Below are 24,347 nucleotides of genomic sequence, written 5' to 3'. Positions count from 1 at the left end.
TACAAGGACACGTGTTTGAGCATTATGCAGGCAATGAAGTTCCAATCTAATAAAGTAGCTTTATATTTTAGCATCAAGTAACTCAACGCGTCCATATGAAAGAAAAGAGACCTCGAGAGTAAGGCAGCACGGGAGGAGGGAGGCAGCGAGGGAGGCAGGGAGGGATATATGGAGAAGGAGGGAAAAAGGGAGGATTGACTAAGGAGAGCATTTAGTAGACACACTCCTTCACTCAGTCACTCTCCCCTTGCCAGTGAGATCCACCACTGCAACGTTTGCTGCCTGCCAGGTGAGTGAACTTTCACCTTCTCCTTTTACATTTAGTCTGAGTCAAGAATATCATTCAAACTTCACCTGATTTATCAGTTATTTCAATTTCTTTTTTTTTTATATTAGGGATACGTGTAACAGGTGTTTTAAGGGAGGAAATGGAGGCGCAGGTTGTTTTACATCTTCATGGTTTCTTTTACTTGAAGTTAATACATCTGAAAAGTCATTTCGCTACAAATGTTCAAACATTTGCAGAAAATATTTCCAGCTGTAAGTTAAATTTTGTGGCACTCTGAGAACTACTTTATACCATCAAGTTGACTGAGTCTATTGACTTGTTGCTGGTTTGTTCTTTTATAATCTCATCAAACACATTTTGTGTGTTTTGTGCTCAGTGTTGTCATGTGGCCTGCAGTGATTTGGTGTTTCAGTGTCTGTGTTAGGCTGTGACACTTGTTAACCTCCAGTTAAAACCTGCCTCATGTTTCTGTCTGCTTAGTTAGCCCTGGGGAATGTTTATTCACGTGAATTGCTATACAAGAGTGTCTCTAAATTATATGTTTGACATGAGGGAAAAGTATTTGTTTTATGGATTTTGGCTTCAATTGCATCACTGCAAGATTGATGCTGCAGCCGTGACCAACATAAAAAAAAAATGTGGCACTATAAAACAAGTCGAGCTGCATCTCTTCCCGCTGCACACTGCAATGATAACTGTCTCGTAGTGTAATTCACGTCTTGATAACAGTCAGAGCACTCTATTCTAGAGTTGAATACCTGAACTATTTTGTCCAGAGGATGTCACCATTGGTCTGTTTAATAATCAGGCCCTTCAGACTCTCTATTGGCTGGATGTTTGATTTGTATTTAAAGAAATGACATTCCTTTGTTTAAAGATGAGTCTTGGTTTGATGATAAGTGTTTCTCATTACGCATCATTATGCAGTTTTAACACGACTTCTTAACTGACAAACCAGTTTAAACTTCACGAAAATTCTCCAAAAAAAAAAAAAAAAATCTGTAAGTGGACGAACCAAACTAGAACAAACTGAATCACGCAGTATTTCATCCTCCATCTGCAGATTCCCCTCCCTCTGTCACGATGGCCCGCGCCCTCTGCTTCAGCGTCCTCCTCCTGTTGCTGCTGTCCCTCTCCCGTCCCGCTCGCGCTGAACCTCGGCGGACCACGTCGTCTCAGCGCAGAGCGGCTCGCGCACCGACCGCCAAGGTGCGCTTGGCGAGCAACTACGCGCGAGAGGAGCACGAAGGGCGCGTGGAGGTGCTGCACGACAACACCTGGGGGACGGTCTGCGACGATGAAGTGGACATCAAACTGGCCAACGTGGTGTGCCGAGAGCTGGGTTTCCAGGGGGGCGTAACGTGGGCTCACAGCGCGAAGTACGGAGAAGGAGCGGGTGAGAGCACTTCCTGTGCCAAATTACAATTAGTTTTGGAGTCAGAATTTTTTTTTTTTTTTCCGAGTTCAACTGTCACGTTTTATTTTCAGTCAAAGCCAAACTTGACTGTAAGCGAGTGATAAAACACATTCTGACAGGCCTTGACATTTTGACACGTCGTAGCAGGAAAACTACAGGTGTAATTACCTTAAATTAAACAGAACATTTGGCAGGAGGGTTGGGGCGGGAGGTATTTGGCCTTTAAATGCAAAAACAAATTCTTGATTTAAGGGTATTTCTGTGATCACAGTATTCTTGATGAAATGAAAAAAAGTACTGACGATATTTTATTATGAACTCCAACATACTATTTAAACTAAAATGTTTTGTCAGTATAAATGTAACTTTGCCTTCAAATATTCCGTAAAAAAAAACGAAACAAAAATGATCTCCGGGTCTTTAGTTTGTAAACATCAACAGGAAATCAGAATATAGGCTACAGGGCTTGTCCTAAGTTAAATACGTGACATTGTCATACTGCCTAATGGTACGATGTCGTTACGCTAACAAGTCACAATATCGCCGCCATCGAATATGAATTTAGTTTTTTCTAATATCAAAAATTGCGCTGAACTATACATTATGGCACACGACGAGCTGGAGGCCTTCATCAATGCAAGTGTGCGTGCAGGCTAACTGACCAGGCCTGCTGACACACTTAACTGGAACAGAGCCATCATTAATTACATGAATTACACCTGTGCTTTTACCTGCTTGTCATGAAAAAGCCCATTAGATGAACATGGTTATTATATTATATTATATTGTATATGAATTTAGACTCAGTGGCTGGCAGCCATACTGGACCAGTTTATCCCAACCTGCCCCAACTTCCATGCTACACTGTGTTTGGCCGACAACTCAAATGTATGGCTTCATACAAGACCACCAATTAAGACATCCAAAATAACTAACATCATAAAGTGACAAAGATAACTTGTTGTGGGGCTGGAGTCGACATCTTGTGAAGGTCGCCTGGCAGGCCGGCAGAGCAAATATATGGGCCGAAAAAAAGGGCATTTGTTTTAGAATAATGACAGCATTCGCTTGCCAGAGTTGCACAACACTTGCTGTGGTTTATAGACATTCTTTACTGCTGCTTTTAAATCCAAATTAAAGAGAAGGTTGAGTGGATTAAGGGCGCAGGATCTACAGTGCCCTGCCTTGTAAAATACCGTGTATCTACTGCTAAACATACCGCTAAGGTGCAACCTTAAATCAGCGTGCCAGTAAAAGTCAAGTGTTAGGTGTTTAGGAACTGATTCAGGCTGCCGTGTAGATGCATTGCCCGATCTGTCTATTGAACAATCAATGCAAATCACAATGAAGTTATGAATGGTTTATTTTCTCTCAAGGCCCGATATGGATGGACAACGTACGCTGTGACGGCACAGAGAAGTCAGTGAAGGACTGCAAACACAATGGTTGGGGGGTGAATGACTGCAAACACTCTGAAGACTTGGGGGTGGTGTGCACCCCTGAGCGAAGGCTGGATCTGGCAGCCGGCAGAGGCCACACCACCGCCGGCAGGCCTGTTGCCGGCCCCGCACCTCAGTGGCAGGGGCGTGTGGCCACCCGCAGCCATCCAGGACATGGATATTATGGAAATGGACATCAACGTGAGATCCCACATTTCCAAAGAGCCCACCACCACCAGGTACAGCGGTTTACATCTGGCAAATTTCTGTGTTATTCCCAGAAAGATGTAATAGTGAATGTCATTGCGCGTCTCCACAACAGGGTCACAGTAAGGTGCAAATCGAGGAGGTACGTCTTCGTCCCATCCTCATGGCTACCAAGAGGAAGAGCCTTCTCGCAGAGGGTGTGGTGGAAGTGAAGCATGCTGGGAGATGGAGACAGGTTTGTGACCTGGGTTGGAGTCTCAACAGCAGCCGGGTTGTGTGTGGGATGCTTGGCTTTCCAGAGGCTACTCAGCACAATGCCAAAACATACAAGTGAGTATGACTCCTTCCTGCTAGCTGCACCGAGAGCAACACAATGCACCTTTAGAAACTCAAGTTGCTAGATCACAAAACACTGGGCCGTTGACTGTGGTTCAGAAGGGCAACATGCAGTGCCATTCATCCCATTGTTAAATGAATAAAAACACCCTCTGAAGAATAAAACAAGCAGTGGCATCCTGTTTAGAGCCACTGTGAGTAAAGGGCTTTTGCGTTGGGCTTATCATCCTCCCCCAGCCACTTCTCTCTTGTGTCCCCCTTTAACCCCCCCCCCCCCCAACCCCCCGAACCCCGGGATGATGATAAAGGGATCCCTGTCCCCTCTCTACTGCCCTTTCTCTGCACCTCTAGGCAAATCACCTCTCCACACCTCATTGCCTCTCTCTTACTCGCTCTCCCTTTTTCCTTGCGATGCTATCTTCAGCCTGCAGCTCTCAGACAAACAGCCCCACTTTTAGCTTTTAGATTGTCATGCCGAGGTGTAAAATCACTGCACTGCAAACATACGGCCCGCGGGCCGGATCCGGCCCGCCAGGGGGTCCAGCTCGGCCCGCCGGATGACTTTGCTAAGTGTGAAAATTACAGAAAGACATAAATTGCATTTCTATGAGAATATGGAGGTTTATGAGTACAAACGTTTTTTTTGTGTGTGTTTTTTTTTTTTAATCGATCCAGTAATTGCTTCAAAAACAGCGTAAATGCGACGTCTGCTCCGGAGGAAGAAGCGCTCGGTGCCACAGGCAGCCGCGCTCGCTGCTCGCTTTGTGACGCGTTTGACGTCAAACGCGTCACAAAGCGAGGGAATCTGCAGAGGAGAGCCGGGGCAGATAAACAGTGGGCTGATGTCTGAGTTTTTGGTCTTTATGTTTCTAGTTTATTGTAGAAAGACCTTAAAACAGGGTTTATCATCCAAAAACCTTCACCAATGATTTAAACATAGAGAAATATTGTCGTTATGTATGCGTTATTATGCTATGATTTTACTGGTCTGGCCCACTTGAGATCAAAGTGGGCAGTATGTGGCCCCTTAACTAAAATGAGTTTGACACCCCTGGTCCAGAATCAGGAAAACTATTATTAAACTCTGGAAATAACAAGAATGACCAAACATTCGATCGCCAGTTTTGGTACTTTTGGCACATTTTTACATACTGCAACCAAACTATTTTGGTCGCAACTAAAAGGATTATTATTTTTTTGCTTAGTTAAATGAGAAAGTTGATACCATCCTGGTGTCTGTACTTTAAAATTAAAACCAGCAGTGGTTATCTTATCTTATCTAAACAACTGGAAACAGTGGGAAAAGCTAAGCTAACTGACTTGGCCGTTGAGTTCTATCAAACTTTTCATCCAATTCTTAGCGGATTTTCCAAACTTTTCCAAACAATGGGGTTCATACTCTTGTGCTCACACTGCTCCAGTGAGACATTTTGCTCCTTTGGATCTACACTTCCTCTCTTCCTGCTGCAAAAAAACATTGACAGTGGTTTTTGGGAAGGCTCTGCTCTTAAACCACAAGAGGACCACACATTAGCAGAGAATTACTCCATTGCTATTATAAGAATGAATAGTGTCTGACCAACAGTGGAAAGGGACCCAGTTGGATCTCTCTCCTGGAGAGCTGCCAGCTATACATGATTCACAGTTTAGCTATTCCTTCCCCCACTTGGCAAGGGTATTTCTGACTCAACTGGCGACAGACCGCAACATCTGCTCTCTACTGTAGGTGCTAGATTCTTCTTGCTACTGAACGGCTAACTGCTGTGGGGGAAAACGTATTTGTTTTATAGACTTTCCTAACTTTTTATTGACTTTGCAAACTGTTCCTATTGCAGCAAGCTCACACACTGAAAGAACCCCTGCATTGCCCTTGAATTATCTCTGTTGTGCTTGTGTGTTATTGGGAACACAGTGAAGCTATAACTGGTCTCTACTGCTGGAGGAGGGAATCATCAGGCATCATATCTTCAGCAATAAAAGGCCCTCAGTGTAAGGTGTCGTTGAGCAGCCTGACTCTGTACGGGATCTGTGCAGGATCATTTATTAGAGCGGAGCTTTCCCGCATTGCAGGTGTGATGCTTTTTATGCATCTGCTCCATTTTCTATTGCAGTATAGATTCGACAGTGCAGATGCAAAAAAGTGGAGATGAGAAGTACGTGTGCTGGCTGAGGGGGAGGAATTCGATGGGTACATCTGTATGGCTGCAACAGAAGAGATCTGGCTGCTTACCAAGAAGAGAGATATGACAGAAGAGAACGGGGCTGCTGTAGCTTGAAGGGCTTGAATTGAATCTTAAGGCAATCTGCTCCCTGGCTGTTTTAAGACATTGTTTTTAAATCCTCCACGAAGGTCAAGGAAAACAGTATTAAATAACAGTACTCCTCCTGCTCTTTTAATCTCTGACCAACGCCACAACAAAGTGGGTAATACGGTTTAATCTAAATGTACAGTGAAAAGTTCGGCAAACATATGCCATCAAACCGATTTTTTTATTGTGTGTAAATTATAAGGCTCTGAAATGGAAGCTGCTGCGACTTGATACATGTCGGTCTGCCTGTCCTGTGTCTGACCTGGTGTTTTGCTGAAGCCTCAGGCACTGCCCTGGTCTGAACCATGATGGTGTGTTTGTTTCCAAATCTGTATCTGTTTTCTTTATGTGTTTTTGACTTTAGACTGTTCAAGGAGTCCATATGCCTCAGTGTTTTACCTGCCTGCGAGATAAACAAGTCATTTTACAGCATTTGGTTTCTAAAACCAGGACGGATTGTTATAAAGTTTAAATCAGGACGTGTTGTTATGAATGTGATGTTTATATACATAAAACAGAACATAACAACTCAAACAGTTGGAAAAAAAAGTTAATCTCCTTTCAGTGTGGACTTATGGGTAAATGTAAGGATTGCACTTTTGACTTGACTTAAATTACCCCTGTTTAATTATGATTACAAAATGCGAGCAGACTCAGAGAAACAATTGGGTTTGAGATGATATGTTTGCTGCTCATGTTACATCTTCCACTTCACTAGTTACCAAACAGGCTTCGGCGTGTATTGCATGGTTTGACCAAATTTAGCCCGTGACATTCCCTCCCCCCGTTTCTCCTTCTTGCCCAAGTCTCCCAGTCCATTCTTAGAATTCCCCAACCCTGCCATGTCTCTCAGCTCCATGTGTCTCTTGGATGAAACTCTGAAGATGCTGTAATTACAAGTTGGTCAGGACCAAAGCTCTCCAGGGTTTCTGCTGAGAGTGAAAAAAACACCCTCAATTATAGCTGCATGTGTGTGTGTGAGAGAGAGTAAGACAGAGTTGGCAAATAAGGCGGAAGAGAGTTACAAGAGAAAGATGAGATGGAGAGCAGCAGTCAGAGGAGCCAGATTTTCGCTTGCTCGTGTGAAATATGGCCAATTACAGCTGCAGCTTGCAGCGCTGCGTCAGCAGCTGTCTGTCTTCCTCTGTCACTGTAGTGATTTGAGGACTTAACCTGCATTTTATGTTTAATTATGTTTCAGCTGAAATATTCATATGATGAGGGTTATCATTTTCAGGCTCTTGGGTGACATTTGTTGTGACCGAATCTGGCTTTCCTGTTTGATCTTCCTCACTGACCTTCTCTCTAATTTATTTTCCCATCTTTTAGTTTCTGTGTGCATGCCAGTGGCTAATCTTTGGTTTTGGAGCAGACTGTGGTGGCTGGCTTTCAGACTGAGTTGAAGCATCGTGATTTTATATAAAATGTATTCTGAAATATGTTTTACTGGCTTCAATATGCTCTGGAGGAGCAATCATGTTTTATCTTGGCCTTCTTTTGGCTTTTCTTTAGCCAAGTGTGAGGCATAGTGTGAAAATAACTTCTTGATCTGCACTGCAAAAAAAAAAAATCATTTAACGCAAAGGAGATTATCAATCTAAAAGATAATACTGAAAATAGGGATGGTCTTAATTAAGTGTTACCAAGAACCCAAAGGTTGTTGTAGGCTGTAAGACCTTCTTGATCATAAATCCCTCCATGTATTTTAGAAATATTAAAAGAGTTTGTGTTTATTGTGTCACTCTATTTGCAAATAGTATGTCTTAAACTTGATTTGATTTTTGTATTATTGCTTTTTAAAGCCAAATTTTGAAGCATTTTTAAATAAAAAATAAAGGCAGTGAGGAGTGTGAGTGTGATGAAACCCAAACAGTGGCGTAATGCTTGTCTTAAAAGGCAGGTGGGATTCCCTATCATTAGCTTCTGTTCTCTGGGCTCCACAACAAGTGCTGGATGCACTGTTTGGTTAAACAAAGCTGATGAATGCTGCGGAGGTTAAGTCAAACTACCACAGCAGAGAAATGCTCTCATCCAGCTCATACCACCTGTGACATAAGTTACATGCATTAAAGTAGAATGAGTCCTTATTCATAACTAAGATCACTTGTTCATCATTTGATGTGATATATTTAACAATGACATGCTTTCGAATGAAGTTAAACATAACAAACGGTGCTGTAATTCAGTCAAATGAGAGACCTGACGATATCATTTATAGCCTGTCGTCCTGTTGGTTTGTGAAGAGGGAAAATTGTTAGCTGATTTGTCTGTGGTGAGGTCACAAACAAGTCACAGACATGTTTGCCTCATGGGAAAATGTGTGTGCATGCTCCTCCGTGTCTATCCCATGGTAGTGCATAGCCACATGGTAGACACATTTAAGATCTTTTACAAGTGTAATTTAAGCAACTGTAAAGACTAAGTGTTAAATTCTATACAATGAGCCACTCACAGTTTACAGCGAGTCTCGTGACATCACGCACGGCTTTACTTAGAGCTACGCAAGGGATTTAAAATGATACCTTTGTGGGGGTTTTCTTCCTCATCGAGTCCCATGTTTGATATAGAGTTAAGTATTAGACAAGGCTATTTAAGCAACTGGAATGTCATTTACAGATGTGAATCATTTGAGCTCTGTATTTAGCTCCTCAGAGCTCGTGCTTCAAATAGTCCAAAGAAATTACCTTTGTTACAAATCTGGCAACAAAGGAGTGAGTTCAAGCACTAAATAAAGGTGAAAAGGGTGTTTATTAAATCAGGCTTAACAGCCCATAGGGACATTCTGTGATGTTAGGTTAGTATGAAAGTAAAGGAAAATAACAAAAGCAAATTCATCTAAAGTGAAGGCCATGTAGTGGCATCCTGACTGCTCAACTAAGTACTTGTAAAAGAGGTCTTTTATAGGTCACTCATCAGATGTAGCCAGATAACTCTGGTGGACCTCTTAACACTGGCTCTCCTAGAGGACACAGCAAACTAGAAGGGTAATTTGGAGAGAAATAAAGAGAGAGCTGTCACCTATTATTCAGAAATAACATCTGAAAATTGCAAAACACCTCCATTTACCAAATGACTACTGAAGGAGAAATATACCTGTTTCCACAAACACATTTTTCAAGTCCTTTCTAAAGACTGAAATACTTTCCGATGAGGATTTTTTATTTTTTATTTATTTATTTATTTTTTTTAAGCTTAAGAGCAAGGTTGTCTCACTGACTACTCACAGCATCAGTAAACAAGTTATTATACGATTCTGGAAAGTGTACAGTCAGCAGACCGTGACTTCACGCAACTATCAACATAACATCATGTCAGCGACAATGACTCTCTTGATTCCAACATCCTCAGTTTGTTTTTAAGGTTCGTACCGTGACTTTACGGGAATGTCTGGAGTTTCATGTCAGAAATACAAATATTGACACGGTTTCACTTTCATACAAATATCCTGAGACTTGTTTGTTTCTTTAAGGGGAATGCCACTGAAATCAGCACTGGAGTATGTTTTAGTGATCATTTCCTCAGTGTGTCAGTAGACCGTAGACCATTTAAGCGTCTTGTACCTGTGATGCTGATGACTTGGAAAGATACTGTATGTGTGTTTCGCTGTATAGGGTGTAAGCCAGCTGTATACTGCGAGTGTGGCTGTTACTGCCTAACAATTAAGCCTTTTATCCTTGATGAAGAAGTTTAATGTCTAAATTATAATCCCTTTGTTCTGATTTATGAACTGGTAATTGTTTTGCCCATGAGCCACCACATGTAAAACTATTGGTATTTATCTGTTATATACAAATGTTGGCTGATAAAGGTTGCTTTGAAATGTTAAAGTCTAAGTGTATTTTATAGTAGGGACCATTAATCACAAAAAGAGAAGAGATGCTCTGTACCAGATTTAGCTACCAGCTCATTTCCATCTGCAGCCCCTAGTGAGGTAAAGAGAAAACAATATTACATTCTACAATAATACAACATTTTACTACACATACACCAACAGGCCACCAACACTCACCCCCGCAGGCGTACACAGTCACATACTCACACAACATGATACACTTAACAGAAAGACAGGTTATCAGATTTAAAATCAGTGCTGACAAGTCTGGTTATTTAAAATCCTTTTTTTTTTAAGTTTGCGGGAGAAGATGGTAAAGTCTGCGCAAGCTTTTAGATTGATAGGGAGTTTTTTTTCTCCATTTGTCAGTCTGGTTGTCGTGCGTGTATTTGTGAGTGTTTTGTTGTAATTGATGTGAATGTCAGTGATGGTGCATGCACTTTGCAGTGGTTTGAGGAGGTCCTGGCATGGTCTGTGTGGCATGTCTGCTCTGCATGTCTGCCAAGAGAACAGAAGGCTTTCCTCTCCACCGCTCTCCCAAGTCAGCTGCTGCATAAATCACTATTTGGTTCTGGCATTTCTTGGACACTGAGGGCAACGTATTGCCAGATTTTTTGTTTGTATGTCGTGCTTGGTCAAACCTTGTTTTCCCAGAAATGTTGTACATCACTGATGCTGAATGTCATGATTTATTTTTTGGACCGTGCGTGGCTTTGGAGGCAAACAGCACAGTCCTAAATATCTTTGTGTTGTTTTGTGTGTGTGTATTTTTTTTTTTTTATCCTTTTATAGTTTTTACACCCTGTGGTTATACAAATCTCTTTAATGGCACAACAAACAATGTAAAGTTATTTAAAAAAAAAAAAAGGGTGTGTGTTTCTTTATTTCATGCAAAGGGAGGTATTTTTGATAAATTTACCCACCACATTCCTGTTAACACTTCTTTATGTTGGTCGGAACAGGAAGTGCTGTTGCCTTATAGCTCAGGAAGATACACTGGTCACTCGCTCTAAACATAGTAAATGGAGTAAATAGCAAATGGCACACACTCCAGATGGAAATACATGCGACTGAACTTATAAAAGATGGCCAGATTTAAAAGGGAAGTTACTGAAAGAGGACAAGAACAGTACATTCTTCCTGAGACTTGTCCAAGTCATTGCCATCAATATATCAAACTTTACATTCAACACAAAGTCACATGCACAGCTCATTCTGGTTTTATATCCAGAAGTTCTATTCGGATCTTAATGATTAATTTTTTGGTACCCCAGTAGGACTACTTTTTCTAGTCAAAAGCCGTTGTGTATTTGTTTGTGCTGATCAGGTCATATGTGAAACAGCAGATGCTACAGGACATACATTAACTTCTCTTCTTTTGTTCTTTTACAGGAAAATATGGGACACCAAGGTCACAGATCCTTCAACAAGGTAATAAAAAGTCAGATCCTACCATGCCATGTTTTATAACAATGTAATATACCTGCATACTAATGACTTGAACGTCATTTAAAGGCCTTTTACTTATATTTCCAGAACGGTCATTTAAATCTGATCAAACCACACAGTCCTGATGAAGCACATTAGCTTTATCAATCTGTTTATGAGTGTTAAACTCTTAATAAACAATAACAATGTTCTTGATAAACACGGACAATTTAAAACCAGGTTTTTAGGAGCTTTAAAGACACATCAACAGAAGCTTGCTTTCCTCTTCTTTCTAGATTGAGTGTCATGGCAAAGAAGAAGGGATTCTGGGTAGAAAAAGTTCACTGTCAGGGCACTGAGAACAGCCTATCAGAGTGCCTTGCTCAGCTGTCAATCCCCCGTAGTTCCACCCCTTGTAAGAACGGACGACATGCAGTGGTCAAGTGTGTACCAGGACCTCAGTTTGCTCGCATCTCCTCTGGAAGACCCCAGGCCCCTTACCCAATCGTGGTAAGAATATTAAAGTTATATTTCCACTAGCACAATCAAATAGTTGTGTGTGTAAACTGATATATTCTAACTGAAATATTCTCTTTGCTGCCCTGTACAGCCTGTGCGTCTGAAGGCAGGCCCCAGGCTGGGTGAGGGTCGTGTGGAGGTGCTCAGAGAGGGAAAATGGGGGACTATCGTTGATCACATGTGGGAACGAACTGCAGGCAGTGTGGTGTGCAGAGAACTGGGCTTTGGTACTGCCAAGGATGCCCTGCATGGAGCCTTTATGGGACAAGGTGAGGGACAGATAATTGCTTTCATACAACTGTCTGCATAGTCTGTAAAACTCCAGTTTTAATCTTGATGTTTTGAGCTGGCAATTGGATGTTTGAATGTGTTTGTCATGCATCATGGTGGGGAGACTTTTCCAGTCTTTTGCTTATCGTTTGCTGATCTTAGACACCGCGCCCGTCTGCCCTGACTGATCAGATAATGTGTGGGCATGTGTGTTTGTACGTCTGTCTGTGCATGTTACCTTGTGAAGCTGCAAATGTGTTGATTGCAGTATCGCCAACTGTGATTATGCGAGTCCTGTGCCAGGCCTCCCAGCTGCCCAAACATCATACACATGTGCACGCACACAAACACACACACTCAAAATTAAATACTATAAGCCCTGGTGGTTTACGTTGGCATTTGGTAACTACAGCTAGATACATAATCTTGCTCGATTCGGGCAAGCTTTTTTATTCAGTTACTGCGCGCTGTGGTCTTTTTCCTTCAATTTCAAATGTGAAGCTTTGGTGACACACACTGATTCAGTCAGTATCCAGCTGTGCCAGTGGTGTCTCCACCCTTAAGAGATGTGAGAACGGCTTCCCCAAGCCTCAGGCTAGGGTGTAGTCTCTAATCATGCTGATGGAGATGAAATGTGGGATGATATTCTGCTGGTTTAGCTGTTCAGTTGATCACACAAAGCATATTTTTATGTGTTGGATTGGTCCCTTTTACCTTTTAACCTCTTACATTGGGATTGATTTCTGTTGATGATGTCATTTATTGTATATTATTTTTGATGAGTTTGACAACTATAATCTGGTTTAGTTGGCTCTCCAAAGGGGGGACTGTTGCATCAGTACTGCTAGTCGTCTGGTTTTAATCAGTCATTTTGAGTGGGTTCAGGTTCAGCATAATTCCAGCAGTCTGAGACAGACGGTGTTTAATTTGTTAGTAGGGTCCAAAAACATTTCAATTTTCTTACTAAACTCGATTTTCTCTGATCTAACCACAAAGCTACATTTGTGTATGTGCTGGCGTCGAACCAGCGAGTATCAGCCGCAACATTTTTAGTTTAAAATGTGGCTCAGCAGCTGCAGTTTGGTTTGACAAATGACAGATTACCCCTCTTTATGTCTTTCCATATTTTTTTAAAATCATATTACTCCTGTCTCACTCATGGAAATGCAGGTTTCCTTCAGCTTGTTTCCTCGGTTGGTGATTCACTCATTTACAGCCTTATGTTTCGTGACCGTCTGATAGTTTTCTGCCTAGATCGGTTGCACAGTGGTACCAGAGGCACACTTTTTTGTTAGGGTTAGGGTAAACTAAATACTTTGAGCAAATGTACAAAAATAAGGAAATAGTGCTAAAAATGTTTCATTTAATTAAACACTTTCTGCAAGCATTTAAAAAAACAAAAAAACAAACAAAAAAACCAACCAATGTTTAATGTGGATAAAGCAGGAGTGCTGGTGAATCAATCTGCCTTGAGTAATTCTTACAGTATCTGTCCATAACTTTAAACTTCTCCTTCGGTTCATTGAATCGCTGTGGCCGTCTGAAATCTGAAAAAACATGCTTATAAGTTTGAAGCATCCGATTTAAGAATCGCTGCACCGCAGCACAGTACAGTTAAGCACAGTGCCCAATGTTTTTACCTCAAAAGGCTGCTAGCATGGCTCCAGCCGTCCATTCCTCACATCTTAAGTCATCGCTGTGATTATAGTCTGGCAACCCTGTTCGCATGAAAGTTTGTCAGTCAGCGATGAGTCGGACGGCAAAAGGCAAATAGAAGAACTGGATCTGGAACGAGAACAATCCCTAACCATTTAAAAACAAATCTGCAATAATCATTTATCGACATGGCATTGCACTCTGATAGCTGAAACCTGAAAGCGTCACAGGCCCGTCGCTCAAACAGACATTTCGCCAAAAACAAGTGTTATTTTCTAATTAATGACGGGCTCCCCTTCTCATGGGCCGCCAGAACACTAATAAGAAGGAGGGACTTTAGCGAATGACACCAAAATAACTTTACTGACTTTGTATTTCAGTAGAGAAGTTGAATGGGAGTCTATGAAGCTGGAGGGTTTTGGAGCCAACCCCTAGTGGCCCTCGGTGGTATTGCAGTTCATTGCACTTCCGCATTTGGCCTAATTTTTCAGACCAGGAAGTTGCATCCACTTTAATGAACAATCTATGCCCCATACACTTTTTAAGACATCAAGGTTAGTCAGCTGACGTCATGTGTCCCTGTGATTGGCTCAGCTGTTTTAGAGCGATGAGACCAGTGATGTGACTGGCTGAGAGTGTATCTATTAATGACAACACACTCCCATCTATTTTAAGCTCATTTGCACTTTACAGTGCTGCACATATGAACCAAAATAGTAGTTACGCTTGGGGCCGTCCAGATGTACATGTGCCCTATACATACATACATTACCACACACACATTTATGCGCACACAAACATACAGTACACTCCCTTTTTGCCTCACTTACATGTGCACTGCCATTGCAGTTGTCCTGGACTTCAAAGTCCTCGCACAGCTTCCTTTCTATAACATGCAGCCTGTTAGACATATTACGGTGGCATACGGTATAATTTTCCATGTGCTCAAAGGCCGTATAAATACAGGCCTGTAAGTCGTTGGAAAGGGCCTCATTTAACTCGTTGATGGAACGAAGTCTCATCGAGACTGACATCCTGAAAGAGTGAATTGTTCGAAATGTAGTTTTGTTTTATTTGTGTACGTACGTGGTGGTACAGTACACTTGCAGCATGCGTGACAAAAAAAAAAATAAAAAAAATCCTGAGGACTTCTATCAAATCTTTGAGTCATCAGTCTGTAGCAGCAGGACCTCACAGGAGAGCACTGAAATATTTATGATAAACAGGAGATACTGTGATAATGGTTGCGGTTGACTGGCTGGTTAACTGCAGAGGGATGTAGATAGTCTGCTTGTCAGAGCTTCTGGCTTCGACTGCGGTATAACTAATCAGATTTCTTTCTGAAACAATTACACGTGTACTTATCTGTACGGGCACAGAGGATCCCTTTTGGATAAGTGAAGTGCCACCTCATAACGTAAAGCTTTGAAATTCTGATGACAAAGGAAACATGGCTTTGGAGCTGGTTGACTCCTACCATCTAAACGCCCGTTGGAAGGTTTACTCACAGACTTAAATGATTTTTGCTAAGAAACAGATCTGGGGACAGAACGTTCTTGTTCGAGGCTCAGAAGGAGACGTTCCATAGAAAGAAAAACACTGCACGTGTTTAAGAGTGCCTAAAAGGGAGTGTAATTTCAGAGCGGCGAAGAACAGGGTTTCCCTTGTGACCGCCAACCAACTATTTGTGCTATTCTCAACAAGAATGTAACCGATTTTACCCAGTTTTCATCCCCTACAGTCAATTTTCTAATCTGTCCAAATGATCAGTGACATATGCCAGTTCTAATTACACACTAATCAAGCTCAACCTGTTTCTTGTGAATACAAAATTTAAGTTACCACATTTATATTATGCTTCATTTTTGCTCTCATAAATATATCTGCTGTCAGTCTTGGACGTTTTACGCTAAAGTTCGTGGTTTAATTTGGGAAAATGATGTCAGGGAGAATGAAAGTGAAGAAAAATATTCGGTTCTGTTCAGACTCCCATCATCATTACATTTATCATCACCATCAGTGAGTTAAATTACAGGGACACCGTTTCTATTTCCTTTCTTGACCAACATTGTTATTTTACCATGTAATTTTGCCCCCAAAGTACATATACATAGTAGTGTGCATACATGAGGGAGTTAAACAACCCGAATGTATTTGTGTGCATGTAAAAGTGTGTGTGGCCGGTTTCTGGGAATATATTTAGGGTTTTTGTGGATTTCCCTGACTAAAGTTTAAATTCGAGAAAGCCACTTTTCATTTTGAGGATCCCTGGACTGGGCCCCTGTGTTTGTCTTGATAAGTTAAACAGTGGGAGCTTGGATGTAGTTTGTGGCCTTTACCATTCAGATGGAGGCAGAAGTGGTTTCCATGTGTCTTTTTCATACTTGTGAACCCATGCATGGTGAGCAGTATGGAAGCAGGCCTACAATCTACCAAAACCAACACAGACACCGATTGGGTTAGGCTGCAATCTTGTCCCGACTATCTTCCTTTACGCCCTTTTTCTTGGGTTTTTTCCTCTCCTGCAGTTTTTGTAGTTTTGGTTGTGCTTATTTCAAGTTTTCAGTTTGTCCCTTTTATTTTAAGAAAACACTGAGACCATAGTTTGTTCTGTATTTTCGCATCCTGCTATCATTATCGCACCCGTTGTTTGCATTTTTTTTCTATTGTCTTCCACCTTGTTTAGTGATTATCTGGGTTTAAACAACAAACAAATAGTGAAAGTCTTTTATTTTGTTGACGCGGATTTAGCCTTGTTTGCTCACCCAAGGCGTTGGACTGCACATAATGTTGTTTCTGTTGTGCGTAAAGCAACACAATGTTGGTAATGAGGTGTGACAGATGCCCAAAGTAGATGCTGCTGCTTAGCTTGCAGGAGCAGTTTATCATGACAGATAGGAACTTTTCATTGTGGGGCTGATGCTACAGTCGAGAAAGCTCATTCACATGAAAGGATTACAGAGCCTCTCTTTGTGCTCCTTTGAGTGATAATGTCTCGTAACGCCACTGTGTCTGCGTTGGGTGGCCCCAGACAGTCGCAAGAAATATTGCCCTTCAGTTACAGTGTGGACATGCTCTTGTGGGTTCCATATTACCCGCTATGTTATTTTTGTCAGCAGTCGTTAAAGCTTCCACATCTCCTCGTCTCTATTCAGGTACAGGACCTATTCACATGAACAGCGTACAGTGTATGGGGTCAGAGCGCTCCATCGTAGACTGCTTCTTCCAGGAAGTCCAGCCGTGGACATTCAAACACAGCCAGGACGCCTCAGTACGCTGTAACGTTCCCAAGACCGGCACAGAGAACATGGTACAAAAACTACACCATCGCAAGTCCATACCCTCGTTAGCTTTTGCTGATAATGAATCACGCATTTAATCCCTGTAATCGAATGGATTTCCAGGTGCGACTCGCTGGTGGTAGAGTCCCATCAGAAGGCCGCGTGGAGGTGCTGATGGAGGTTGGGGGTCGTAAACGTTGGGGCTCTGTCTGCAGTGAGAACTGGGGCATCAATGAGGCCATGGTGGTGTGCAGACAGCTCGGCCTGGGCTTCGCTGCCAGTGCCCATCAGGTAACAACCCCCCCTGTCTAAAACAACTCCCACTTCTAACCTAATTAGTATACTTCAGAAAAACTCAGACAAGATTGGTCAGAGGCATCCTTTCTCCAGGATTTGTCAAAATCTCATCGGCAGTGTCTGAGATATTGATGACAGAATAAAATGAAACCATGGAGGACGATCCATAGTCGCAGCCCCTGCATTCACTGTAGTGGACAGTGAGCTATGATACTGCTCACTGATAGAAAACCTGACCATCTCACTTTGTCCTCTCCCCTTCTTATGACAGGAGACCTGGTACTGGACTGGTGACCCAAATGCCGGTGATGTGATCCTCAGTGGGACTCACTGCGTGGGCACAGAGCTTTCGATTCAACAGTGTCGTCGCAACAACCATGTCCATTGTCCTCGTGGAGGTGGAACGAAGTCTGCTGGGGTCAGCTGTTCCGACAGTAAGCTGAGCTATGTTCCTGTCGCTCTACATGTTCTCCTCGAGTTTTCCGTGAATCCCAACATAACCTCTCACACCTGTTTCAGCTGCACCTGACCTCGTCCTGGATGCCCAGCTGGTGCAGGAGACAGCCTACCTGGAAGACCGGCCCCTCCACCTGCTGACCTGCGCCAACGAGGAGAACTGTCTGTCATCGTCTGCTGCCAGGATGAACTGGCCTTATGGCCACCGACGCCTCCTGCGCTTCTCCTCCCGCATCATGAACATGGGTCGGTCCGATTTCAGACCCAAAGCAACGAGAGAGAGCTGGACATGGCACCAGTGTCACAGGTAAAGGGAGGTGTTGCATTTCTTAAGTATATAGGCTGTTGCAATGGAAACATTTTGTAATTACTTGCTATATGTGGGATGTTGTGGTTGTCCTCGTGGGCATTCTAAGTGTTTTCGGAGAAAACTGTGGTTTTAAATGTCCTGAATACAAGATATTCTTACAGACACCTGTTTTTCAAACAAAATGGCTTTTATGTGGATTAATGACATAGCTGCCTCAACATTGAGCAATTCGAGTTATATTTAATTTAATTGCATTAAATTACTACCAGGAAAGAAAACATGTTGAAGTGTGGTCTCTATGCCAGTTGACATACGGTGAGGGCGCTGCTGGTAGCATGCAACATAAACATAAGTGGCTTTGTCTGTCACTGAGCCTCAGCAGCGTTTTACCTCTCAGTTTGCGTATGTAAATTTATTTTCAGATGACGAGAGCACTTTAAGCCTGTCGTGACGACAAGCGGGGAGCAATTTGAAGCTCACAGTGTTGACGTGTCCCAGTACGGGACGGGTGACCTGACGCAGTGTTGTCATTTCTCCAGATTCGTTAGCCGTCCTTCAGCACGGGTCTGTAGAAATGACGGTTGAGCCAGTCACATTACCGCAGGTCGGGTGTGATACAAAGGACAGGGTAGCCCACGCACGGTCAGGTCCGCCTCACTTTATTACAACACATCAGAGCTATGGATGTGAGTTTCAAAGCCCCCCATTCACTCAGAATGAGTAAACAGCTCAACCAGGCCGCCGCTAAAACAAGCTTCTGTGAGAGGTGTTACGGTGACACCCACGCTCATGTTCAAGCAGTGAGGTCATTAGGATACGAGCCATAGGGAGCCACTGTTCACTTAGTGTAAATGCACACACTCATACACACACACACACACACACACACACACACACTCACACACACACACACTCACCTGGACTTTCCCTTCTGTCGTCCCAGGCACTACCACAGCATCGAGGTGTTCACGCATTACGACCTGCTGACTCTGAATGGCACCAGGGTTGCCGAGGGACACAAGGCCAGTTTCTGTCTGGAGGACACATACTGCCCTGATGGTAATGTTCAACACTATTCACGAGTCCCAGTGAAATACTCTTTCCCATTAGTGACAAGGAAATTAATATCAATATTTCAGCTACAGCTATTCAGACTTTTACTTCGTGGTTAATGTATTAGATCGCTGCTGTTGTTGTTTGTTCACTCTCCATTTACTTGTTATATCATGGATGAAATAGCTCATGGAAATGGCCGCCTTCATACACCATGTTAGTCAGTCGAATGCAATCAGGAAGCTAAAGGCTCTTAAAAATAACAGGGAGTGCCAAGCATTAAATGAGCTTTGATGTTGTGACTGATAATGTTGTTGGTGTGTGTGTGTGTGTGTGTGTGTGTGTCTCTGTGTGTTAGGACTCCAGAAGCGTTTCTCCTGCTATAACATGGGTGATCAGGGCATTTCGGTGGGCTGCTGGGATACCTATCGCCACGATATCGACTGTCAGTGGATTGACGTGACAGACGTACGGCCTGGAGACTACATCTTCCAGGTTTAGAAGTCATTTTATAATTCTCACATCTCCCCTTTGGCAGTTTGAGCACATTTTTATTTCACAAAAATGAAACACCACTAACTTTGCGTTTGAGTGGTTCTGAAGTGGTTTATAGCCTTGAGACCAGCCTAAGTCGCGACCTGAATTTTTGTGCCACTCAAATATATTGGAAAAACAAATAGTGCTGCACTACATCACGGACTGTTAAAAAACATGAAATAATAATAAAAAAAAATGGGTACTATATGCCCCCCAAAATAAAGCTTCAGCATCAGAATTTCTGTCGACTTCTTCCCCCCTCAACCATGACCCACTCAAAATGGCACTGTGACCCATTCTTGGGTCACCACCCACCAGTTGAGAACCAGTGGTTTAAGGGATAAACAAACAAGCTATTCTAATTCGTGATCTTTAGAGGTGCTGGTGGATTTTCGGACACAGCCAGGATAACTGTTTGACCCTGTTTCTATCCTTTCTGATAGCTAAACTAAGTTAATGGACTGCTGACTGCAGCTTTATACTTAGTGTACAGTCGTGACAGTGGTAACTTTCAGCACAAATTCGCACAAATTTCCCAACACGCTTAACTCTTTCTTCAAGACCAGAAGTTTGATTAAAAAGAAAGAAAGTTCACAGGCTCTCAAGGTGGACTTTGTCGAAGCTGGTTGGGGTTTCTGCATCTATTTCAGTAAAACATCACAGTCATCGCCTCAACCATTCCTCTCTGTCATTTCTTTGTCGAGTCGAATCATTGTGGCTACCAGACTAAAACACATCAAAGACTCCATCTCACATTATCCCCTATTTCCAGTTCAGAATTCTGATCCCACCACGGTATGCAGGAGTCCTCAGATCTAAGCTGTGGTTACAGTGCAACTCACTGTTTGATAATTATTGCTGCTACCCAGCTTGTCTGAGAGGTCACACTCAACCTTTGTAATTAACACGTCTCCACTCTCTATTGAAGATGGATTTTTTTTTTTTTTTAATTCACTCATAATTGACGTGTCACACACGTATATAAATGCATGTGCACGCTGGGTGTATTTTCAGCATGTCGAGCGGAATATAATTATAAAGTGAAACACTGCTAACACACAGTGAGGAGCCGAGAAAGAAGGAATGGATGAAAGAGGAGGACAGAAATGGAGTTAAGATAAATGAGAGAGAGAAACTGGAAGAACTACTGAAAGTAAAAAGGTCAGGGTCATTTTAGGCCAGCACTAAACGTACATAACCGAATTTAACTGAGAAGAACAAGAAAGAAAAAACGAGAAAACACAACGGAAGCCAAGCAGCAAGTTAGTTATTCACCAAGGCTGCAGAACTGGAAAAATACAAACAACTTTTACAGCAGCTCTCCTTCTCTTCGCTGTGTTCTTTCATTTATCTAGTAAAGTGCAGATGATGCCTGACTTTTCTGATCCTATGGCTTTACAGAAGGATTCAGCAGGCCTGCCCTTGAACCACCCAGTGCTAATGAAACACACCAATTACCCAAATTAACTATTGCCTCCCTTTAGTCAAACAGCACCTAGTCGCCCCCTTCCATTAGGAACGGCTAATTTGCCACCAAGGAATTCCTTCTGCCCTGTTTTTATTTTTATAGCCACTTTCTCACCGAGCAACACATTCTGCCTCTGAAGCAGCCCTCTGCAGAGCCTCATACCCTCTGGTCTAACACTGTAATTTACGCAGAAAAATTAAGACATACTTTTTGTGCATTCACTGTGTTTTTTAAAAGTTTTCTGCCTTTTTTTTTTTTTTTTTTTGGACTGTAGTTTACCTTCTTTTCCCTTGAAGCTGTTTCTAACCTGTACTTAAAGTGGGTGTAGCAGTTTACAGAGCGGCTATTAGAGTAAATGACTTCTCAGTATTATCACCAGACCAGATTAAGAGAATGGTTGTATCAGCAGTTGCAGAGCTGCTCTGCAAATGACAGACTATTAGTACAGCGTGTGGCAGCACTCCGAATAAGACTGATTTCAGACGTAAACATTCTTATGCGTAATAACTGTGTTGCACAACACATCATATTCAAGCTAATTCGGCTGTTATTATCACAAAAATATGTTGGTGTCAAGGGGCGGGGCAGACTTCTGCACATTCCATGAAGCTCCCCTGTGAAGATGCAGAACCTCTAATGCACCCGGTTGACATGTTTCGTGTGGGCAGAAGTGTCTTTGTTACATGTTTTTGTACAAATTATAAAACATTTTTTTTTTATTTTTTTACAACGGGCTTCCCTTAGAATTCCACCAGTGTGTTTCGTGCCTTTTTGCGTCACACATGATCAAAGCAAGAGTTTTACTGCCGCTTGGCATTCAGTCCATATGCTCAGCTGTAGACGAACATCATTCCAGCAGTTGGTCCACGAGAACAGCGCTGTGTAGTTTATTTATCTTTGCAAATAGGAATAGTGCATGGAAAAGTCATCCAGCTTTTTGTAGATGAGAAACAGATTGACTATAAAAACAATACCAGCCACGGGTGCTGTTTAATAACAGCCCCTCTAACAAATTTAACATCCAACTGCTCTTTATTTAAAATGGCTTTCCCAGTGTGCAGAGAGACATGACTCACTCCTTGTTTGTCCATGAGGCTGGGCAGCTGGAGATGCAGTGTTAGATGAGCGTGATACATTTCCATGTTCACAACAAATGAGATCGTGCATGTTTGTGTTATTTTGCAGGTGGAAGTGAACCCCTCCATGGACATGGCCGAGTCAGACTTCATGAACAATGTCATGAGATGCCGGTGTAAATATGATGGCCACAGAGCTTACATGTACGGATGTCACGCAGGTGAGGACCAAAAACCTCTTTTCCTTTTTTATTATTTTTCTTCTCTCGTCATATAGTAACATAAAAAATGTTTTCCCCTCTCCCCAGGTGATGCGTACAGCGCAGAGATTGAAGACCTGTTTGAGCACCAGAGGCAAATCACCAACAACTTTGTGTAGCCCATCCCGGGGTCCAGCACGAAGGCCTTCCAGTGGGGCCCCGAGGCTACTCAGGGTGGGCTGAGGTCGATGGCCCCAGGCCCTCGGGACCTCAGGACTCACAATGACGGAGAACACGCAAAATGGCGCCTGCTCATCTCCTCTGCAGATGTGGATCAAATATTCAGAAGCACATCATATCACAGCAGTGACCGTTGCAGAGACTTTATTCTCAACTCGAACAGGTGCCAGATGGCTCAACACGGTTTTATTTTTTACTCTAGTTAAATAAGAAGATGGATTTTTGTGAATGTGGACTACTATTAACTTAAATTAGTTATTCAAAACATATACTCATCAAAGACCTTAATGTCACTGTAACTCATCTGTCGCAAAGACAACAGGGAAGCCGGTGCTGTTGGAAAATCCCAAGCTGGAAGATATGAAAATCTCAAAAATAACGATATTGTGACTTTGTGTAGTTTTGTCTCAAAAGGCTGAGTTAATGCCAATGTTGCAAAAAGTAAAAAGTGGATTCGTTAGCATTCATCTCCAAAATATCTTGACATTCACAATTGGATCATTTGTAATTAAGGTGCTTTTACAATCTTTCAATATTGGTGCTCTTTAACAATACTTTTTGTCATTATATTAACCTCACTTTGTTTCAGGTGAACGGTGTTGTACAGTACATTTTGAATAGTTTTCTTTTACAGCTACTTAGTTACTTATTATTCAATCGTTTTATCAAAGTCTAGTTATGCTTCGAAACTAAGATAGAAACAAAGAGGTCAAATTATTTTTATGGAACAAAGCACTTTATCTTTTAAACATCAGTATTCTACTTCTGCCCCCATTTTTTTTTTTTTTTTTTTAGCCACCAAATTGACTATTTAGGGTGTTTATCCAAAACTTACTTTATTGTGTTTTACATCTCAGAAAGTGAAATATAAGGTTTGTGTTTAGTTTTCATATTCAATGTTCTATTTATGCTGTACTTTATTACTTTATTTATTCATGAAATTCACTCACACACCATCCTCAGTCGAGAGTTTGTTAGCTAGCATTTAATTACAAATTTATATGTTTTTTTTCTGACTTAATTAACCAGGGAGAAAATAATTAGCTTATACAGTAGCTACAGGACACAGCATCAGAACGATCCCACGATGCAGATGGATAATTGTTGATTTATTTTATTTTAGTTATTAAAACAACTGTAACTGTACATTTATTTCTCTTCCAGCCTCTCTGATGGGAGGGAAAAGTGGTCTGACAAAACCACAGTATTGTGGTAGGCAGGCAGGCTGGGTTTTGAGAGCATATAAAAAGCCTTTTAATTACGTCTGTTCGGTTAGACCTAAGGTTACGGTTAAGGTTGAGGCTATAGCATGTGCTTCACAAAGAAACTATGGAATTGTTACTTAAGGAAACATAGAAAGAGCACGAGGAACCTGGATTTCCATCTTTACACATACTGCGACCGAGATTCAGATTCTCAAGAGAGATCCAGGGAGGGAGACGGTGACTGAAAGAAGGAACGAGAAAGTAAAAGAGAAAGGCAGAGAGGGATCAAGTTTGGAGAAAGACTTATGCAGACGTACAGTTTTTACTACCAAAGCAGCCTTTTTTGTAGGCAGCCATACTGAGACCACAAGCTGGCCTTTTCAGCTCCCCAACGAGAACAACATGTTTGTCTGGGAGAAAAAATAAACTCCTCTATTCACGCTTCAACACAGTAAACAGTGGCCTTATTTTGACTAAAGCTCGGCCTGCAAAAAAATGTGCTGTATCCCCCTACACTTTACT

At 42.1% G+C, this 24,347-nt stretch overlaps 1 protein-coding gene across 1 annotated transcript; it reads left to right on the top strand.

Moving 5' to 3' along the window:
- Positions 1-95: 95 nt before the first annotated feature.
- loxl4 (lysyl oxidase-like 4) lies at positions 96-23,479 on the top strand. Its single transcript, XM_069144107.1, has 16 exons — positions 96-118; positions 255-289; positions 1,353-1,685; positions 3,083-3,384; positions 3,468-3,682; positions 11,222-11,260; positions 11,554-11,767; positions 11,868-12,045; positions 16,858-17,012; positions 17,107-17,274; positions 17,552-17,714; positions 17,800-18,043; positions 18,990-19,105; positions 19,458-19,594; positions 22,290-22,401; positions 22,489-23,479. The coding sequence occupies exons 1-16, from the start codon at positions 96-98 to the stop codon at positions 22,557-22,559; spliced, it is 2,505 nt and encodes an 834-aa protein (XP_069000208.1). The 3' UTR covers positions 22,560-23,479.
- The last annotated feature ends 868 nt before the right edge of the window (positions 23,480-24,347 follow it).

Source organism: Embiotoca jacksoni, unplaced genomic scaffold (assembly GCF_022577435.1).
Source record: "Embiotoca jacksoni isolate LCO1_2020_lvr unplaced genomic scaffold, fEmbJac1.0.p SCAF_12, whole genome shotgun sequence".
NCBI lineage: Eukaryota > Metazoa > Chordata > Actinopteri > Embiotocidae > Embiotoca > Embiotoca jacksoni.
Note: the sequence above shows the minus strand (reverse complement) of the source record. Positions and strands in the feature narration are given on the sequence as shown.